This window comes from Berghia stephanieae, chromosome 1, assembly GCF_034508935.2.
Source record: "Berghia stephanieae isolate SIO BIC M18660-M18661 chromosome 1, UCSD_Bste_1.3, whole genome shotgun sequence".
Taxonomy (NCBI): domain Eukaryota; kingdom Metazoa; phylum Mollusca; class Gastropoda; order Nudibranchia; family Aeolidiidae; genus Berghia; species Berghia stephanieae.
The window spans coordinates 131,674,271-131,681,571 of NC_088360.1; the positions used below are offsets into that span (position 1 = coordinate 131,674,271).

The 7,301-nt window shown below is 33.2% G+C and overlaps 1 protein-coding gene across 5 annotated transcripts in view; it reads left to right on the forward strand.

Annotated features, from left to right (window-relative positions):
- Positions 1-3,710, forward strand: part of LOC144963195 (cytochrome P450 2D9-like) — a 21,057-nt gene extending 17,347 nt beyond the window's left edge. For all 5 annotated transcript variants that reach the window (XM_078896945.1, XM_078896947.1, XM_078896946.1 and 2 more), the window contains exons 9-11: positions 433-560; positions 1,524-1,720; positions 2,500-3,710. In XM_078896945.1, the coding sequence (XP_078753071.1) occupies positions 433-560; positions 1,524-1,720; positions 2,500-2,696 (522 nt within the window). In that variant the 3' untranslated portion in view covers positions 2,697-3,710. The remainder of the gene's footprint in view (positions 1-432; positions 561-1,523; positions 1,721-2,499) is intronic.
- Positions 3,711-7,301: the final 3,591 nt, after the last annotated feature.

A 7,301-nucleotide genomic window follows, 5' to 3' on the forward strand; every position in this document is an offset into this window, starting at 1 on the left:
TGAAATCAAAAACTGAACCAAGAAATTTCATAGTTCTACGAATACTCAAATGTATAGATTTTGTTTGGGGGATGATCTACTACTACTACTACTAATACTACTACTACTACTACTACTACTACTACTACTACTACTACTACTACTACTACTACTACTACTACTACTAATACTACTACTACTACTACTACTACTACTACTACTACTACTACTACTACTACTACTATACTACTACTACTACTACTACTACTACTACTACTACTACTACTACTACTACTACTACTACTACTACTACTACTACTACTACTACTACTACTACTACTACTACTACTACTACTACCACTACTACTAGTATTAGTACTACTACTACTACTACTACTTGAAATGAAGGATAAAAAATCTTACTCGACATCCTATCTCTAATCTCCCTACTAGGTTTATCAAGAGATCATGGAGATTGTTGGAACAGAGAGACTACCCAATATGTCCGATAAATCTAAGCTGCATTACGTCAACGCCTTCATCATGGAGACTCAAAGACTGGGCAGTATCGTCCCTCTCAGGTTTGTCATACGATTAATACACTGTATAGTCACCTGGAACAACTACAAAAGACGTCTAACTTCTACATCATGGCACAAGACCGAAGGGCTAGAGCTCAGGTGGTCGCTGGTTTGGATAAGTCTTTTGATTAAGTGATATATCATAGACCTGCATACTTGAAAATTTAAAAATTCGTAGTTTTTAGGAGATAAAAATTCTTGTTGCTATAGTTGACTTTACAGATCAACAATTTGTCCTTCAATGGTTAGATAACACCTCAAAATCCTTGAAAATATGTAATCTGAAATCAACTTTTATTTTCAATAAGTTTTAATGACTTAGAAATGTTCATGAAGTTATGAAATTGGAGACAAAATTTCGTAATTCTACGAATTTTTCGTAGTACTGGGCAGGTCTTTGTGGCTTTGTGGTATTACACTTACTTTCGGATCTGAAGGTCCTGGGTTTGAGTCTCGCTTGGTGCATAGTTGAGTCCTTGGAAAAGGCTCTTTACTAACATTCCCTCACCGTACTCCAGTGTAAAATGAGTACCAGGCCATTAACAGCGTTGTCCCTGTCTGGAAAAATGTATTATTGCCTGACAGGCATCATGTCTCGTTCTACATGTTAAGTGTTGCTGTTGGTCAGGGACCCTTTGTAAAGCGCTTTGAGCATATTTAGTGGGGTTGTTGGAAGAAGGGATGATGGATATAATATTAACTTATTTATCAAAAAAAAGTAGTACTTCACAGCTATTAGGCCCATAGCATGAAATGGACAATGACAATTGCTTGCTACTCTATCACAAAGTACTTTCCACCAGATCTAAAAGACCCGGGATTGAACTTGGTCCCTTTGCATTTGAAGCAAGTGCTCTACCAACTGAGCTACCAGGACCCCCTTATTTAGCAAAATTTAGGCTGAAGTAAATGTCCATGGATTTAAAAAAAATGAAATTTCATTATGTTTACGACTTTTCTCAGCCTTAACCACGTCTGTACCAAGACTTCAGAAGTTGGTGGATATACCATTCCAGCTGGCACGACCATCATCCCAAACTTGGACGAGGTCCTCAAAGATGTGAAGACCTGGGGAGATCCGTTAGTCTTCAGGCCAGACCGTTTCCTGGATCAGGACAACAATGTCATCGTGCCAGATCAGTTTATTCCTTTTTCCATCGGTGAGTTGTTTAATATTGATATGAACTGATTATATATATGTATGAGCCAAATTCAAAAGGTGCCATTTTTTTTTCTCAAAATAAAAGTGACATAATAGTCCATTCAGGTGTCTAAATGTGTAGCAAAAACCCTGTACTTCATGAATCAAAGGCCCTTTAGATAAAATTAAGGTCTAACGCAGCACAATAACGTCACATGCTACCGGTGACACCAACTCAATAACCAAATGATTTTTGTCGAGCATCAAACTTAATTTAGTGAGGTTTAAACAAAAAGACACAATCAACAACAATCATTGTACAATAATGTTACGAACTATTGGAGTAAATGTTGCTTTTTGACGTCATCGGTCACAAGCAACATAGAATGTAAATATATTATTTCATAAAAATGAATGTACAATAACAACAACAATAATATTGCATAGGCTTATGACCAGCAATGTTCAGAAACTTTTGGAATAAAATGTTAGGCATAATGTGACCAAAAAAAGCATATCTTATTTAGGGACATGGTGTCACTTGTGACATTAGACCTATGACACCATTACTTAAGTCACAAGTAATACCAAATTGCAATTTCGACAGGGGGAGAAACAAATCCTGACTTCACCCAGTATCGATCTCAGTCCCTTTGCGTGTGAAGAGAGTGCTTTACCAACTATTGGAACCTTCAAGTTATTGTTTAAATTTTCCATTAACTCTGAGAAACTTTCACCAATTTTATACTCAGATCATGAGTCAAATTATGACCGTATTGTATTAAAATATTTAACTAGGTCGTCGCTACTGCATGGGTGAAGCACTGGCCAAAATGGAGCTATTCCTCTTCACCACCTGTATCATCCAACGATTCCACATTCTCCCAGAGGACGCAGACAACCTGCCATCCCCTGAACCAAAAATTGGGGTAACAAGCTTGCCGGCACCTTTCAAAGTTCGACTGGTAGAGAGAGAAGCAGAAAGAGCACTTTGATTCTGTCAATTCAACTTAAATTGTACTTTTTGGGATGCATAAACTTTTTTCAAGATTTTTATTTGTCAATGATATTTGCCATCAATACTCCAGTTTTTCTGGGTGGGTTTCCTGACTTCCTATAGTGGGCAGGGAGGCACTTACTGTGTCTTCTATCCCCCTATATCTGTTTTCCAAGTTGCTCTCTGTCTTGAGATTACTTAGTTTTGTCCTGACCCTGGCCGGTGTTCTTGGCTGGGAGGGAAACAGTCGAATGTATAGTTATGGTTTTTGGGAAATTATATTATATATAAATCATCTCTCTGTTGTGTATTTTTATTTTTTATTTTTAACATATGATTTGGAAACATTTGACCATATTCCCCTTAGTCTTAGTGGGACCGTGCTAGTGTATGGATGAGATATTTAGTGATCTCAAACTAAGTATTTTGACAGTGTCCTCTTGGAATCTACATCTGTTTCCTATTTGAACCAATTCCCCTTTATCTTATCTTTTCTTGGGAGATTTAATTGTAATTCTAGAATTGTTTACTATCCCATTTTCTTCCTCGTTACTGGCGCTGATATGATCTTAATGCGTTGCAAGCGCTGTAAAATCCTTAAAAACAAAAACAAACATACTCCAGTTGTTAGCTAGCCCCCAAGAAGATTAAGCATTTTTGTTTTATTTGTTTTGTTTTTTTTTTGTCATACAAACGAAGTTTAATACCCGCATTTGAACAAAGATGATTGAAAAGCTATTTTTTAAAAGTTGTGTGGCTACTAAATTTAATTTTCTCCAAACAACGTTGTTTTTTTTTGTTTTTTTTGTGAACAGATTTTGTTTCATTGTGTCAAACATTATACTTTTTAAGTACTTAAACTTTTGTCCAAAATAAGAATAACATTTGAAAAGTAAGCATCAAAAGAAGTTGACATGCCTTCTAAATTGGTGCCCGGACATGATAATATGTCAAAATTTTGTCTGATTTCAATTTTCATATTTTGAATGATTCAAGGGAAAAAAAAAACAAACTTAAGTGTTGACATGTGAACGTTTTCTCCTTTATGCTCATGATGAGGATTATTATTTTGATTATTATTGTTGTAATTATTATTATTACCAATGTTATTACTATTATTATTATTATTATTATTATTATTATTATTTTATTTTATTATTATTATTTTATTATTATTATTATTATTATTATTATTATTTATTATTATTATTATTATTATTATTATTATTTATTATTATTATTATGAATATTACTATTATCATTGTTGTTGTTATTATTTAAAATAAAATTATTGTTGTTGTTATTGCATTTGTTTCAAGATCCTGTAATGGAATATTGGAGATGATAAAGATATTATTTTATTGTATATCATGTTTTTTATTTTGTACCAAGTGCCTGATGTAATATTATGGGATTAATCGTTTCAGAGTTTCAACATGGGTCTTTTCCTATTGTTTTCCGAAGACTTGACTCCTGTCTATAAAGGATTCCAATGTTCAATGTTAATTTTTCCCTAATGCACGAAAACCTGTTACCCAATTGTAATGTGCTTTTTAAAACAAAATACACATTTTTTAGGTCGATTGCATTGCTATTATAGCATTTTTATCAACACAATCTACAACCTTGTGCATTTTAGATGTTAGGGACAGGGTTTTATAGAATCTGGTACGATTCCTAGTACGAGGAAAAAAATTAATCCTTTAGAGCCATGAAAGGCGCATGGAGCTGGAATTTGTCCCAGTTTCTATAATTTGAAATGGATAATAGCAATTGCTTGCTATGCTTTGGATAGGATGTCAGCCTCTCACAAAATACTTTCTTCTAGATCTAACAGACCCAGCAACCCAATCACTGTTTGGTGGACAGGGGTTCATAAAAATAATCTCGACTGCACCTGGGATTGATCTGAGCCCCTTTGCACGTGAAGTGAGAGCTCTATCAACTGAATTATCAGTGTTCCTTCAATTCTTAGTAAAGACGAAAAGAATCCATTACCATATGTTAGAGTGACATTGAAAACGATACATTAGGTACAATGGTGATAATATCCATATTTATTCCTTGTTGGAATCTGTTACCTCAATCATACCATTTAATTCATTAAGACAAATGATGTTATAGTAAACATAGTCTGGAGTTTATCGTAGTTAATTCTTTACATTTCCCAGACCTGCCTAGTATTACGAAAAGTTCGTAGAATTACGAATTTTTGGCTCCAGCTACAGAACTGCTTATTATGCATCTGTGATTCAATAAATAATGTTGAAAATTAAAGTTTGGTTGCAGAGAGCATGCAATGAGGACTTTGTTGCATTTTTTATCATGATGAAGGTAAATTATTTATTTCTAAATCTATTTAATTGAAATTTATAAAGGCAGATAAAATGTATAAATGCTCTATATTCTTTGAGTATCATCATATCATTACAGTGATTTTGAATGGAACTGTTGATTGTTCACCTTGCTTTTTTGTTGGTGATAGATTTTTAAAAAATATAAAGGCAGATAAAATGGCGTTGCTATCTCTGGTTAACTTCATATAATTCTCATGTCCGAATAGCCAGAACTTGCCTCAATGATTTATATTGTCATTGTATATTCTATGTATTCATCATATGCATTATGCATTGGGAAATTTGATATCCTTTTGCCAACTCATGAGTCATTATTCCGATTGATCATTTCTTGTATGACCATAAATTAATCTTTGTTGTTGTTTTTTTTGTTTTTTTTTTTACTTTTTGTCATTGCTCCAATGTTTGCAGTTGTTAAAAGAAATGTATTTATAGTATGCCAAAACTATACAGACTATCAAACTGTTTTTACTCAAGAAAAGCGCCAAAAATATACATATTTTAGAATTTTTTTTATTCAAGATCAATTATCCTTTGATATTTTACATTCTATTTATATATATATTTAAAACGATATATTCACTGTTATGTCCATTTTGTTTCTTAATAAATGTTTTGTTATTTTTCCCCCCATTTCGTTGAAAGTTGTCAATTTAACATACAAGAACAATCTAGATTATTTGCCTTTCGAAAATTTAACTTAGTGGGTCTTCCACTTGTTTAGAAATTAATATCCTTCCCTCTTACTTTATTCTACTGAATGGGGTTCCTGACCTCCCATAGTGGGCAGGAAGGCGCTTACTGTGTCTACTATCCCCCAATATCTGTTTTCCAACATGCTGTCTGTTTTTTGTCTTGGAATGAGATTACTTGGTTTTGTCCTGCCCCTGGCTGGATACCCTGGTTAGGAGGGAAACAGTCAAATGTATAGGTAGAGTTTTGGGAGATGATATTTTTTGTCTTGTAAATCATCTCTCTGTTATGCACTGTATTATTTTTAATAGTACAAATATTTTATGATTACGATTTGTAAACATTTGAGTGCGTTCCTCTTGTGGGGACCTGTGCTTGAGTCGGAATGAGACATTTATGTGACCTCAAACTAAGTATATGATGGTGTGCTTTTGGAATCTACATGTTTTCTATTTGAACCAGTTCCCCTTTGTCTTACTTTTTCTTGGATGCTTTAATTGTAATTCTAGAACTTTTAACTATCCCATTTTCTTCCTTTTTACTGGCCCTGATATGACCTAAATGTGTTGCAAGTGCTGTAAAACCCTTAAAAACATACAAACTTATTTCTAAGGCGACTTTTAGGAAATAAATATTTTTCTTCCTTTTAAAACGATTATCGTAAACATTTGATATTTATATGTATATTTCTAATAAATTTATCATTAAAAATAATTCTTTTTAAGTTTCGTTTTTTGTTTTTAATTCCATAACATTACAGTGCAACCCCTGGATATCGACATTGACCTCTGGTCCTGATTTTTTATTTTTTCCATATATTATTAGTAATAGAAACCTCAAAATAGCGACAAACATTTTAGTAAAAGACCTGTTTAGCAACATCGATATAGCGATAGTGATAATCGGCAGTTGACATCAACACTTGATACAAACAATCTAGCCAAATAGGCAACATAATTTCTTATCAGCGTCATTTTATACTCTTAAATAATAAAAAGCCAAGTCACAGCCAACGAGATCACTTTGTTATCGACCAATGCTTACCTACCTATTGCTGTTGCCATTGGTTACATAATAAATAACAATGTGAAATTGAATCTAAGCTTCAATTTAATATACGAAAACAGATAAAATGCATTTAAATAAATTTAAAATACATTTTATCTGTTTTCGTATATTGAATTGAAGCTTACATTCAATTTCACCTTGCTATTTATTTCTTCGAGCTTCAGGCAACAACATTTACATTGGTTAAATAGAAAAACAACACTATCCAGTGATGCCTGATGGCCACTGGTCAAAATTAGCCACACACAGACTTGTAAATCAGTTATTATTTTTGATTGTTTATTTCTTTAAAAAAACTATTTTTTTACAATAATAAATGTGGTTCTATTCTAGTCGATTTTTTGTTTATCAAAACCGATGAGTTTTTCACTACCACCACCACCACCACATCACAATCATCATCACTACTACTACTACAACCACCACTACCACCACACTATCATCACCACCAATACTATTACAGCCACCACCACCAAATCATCTCT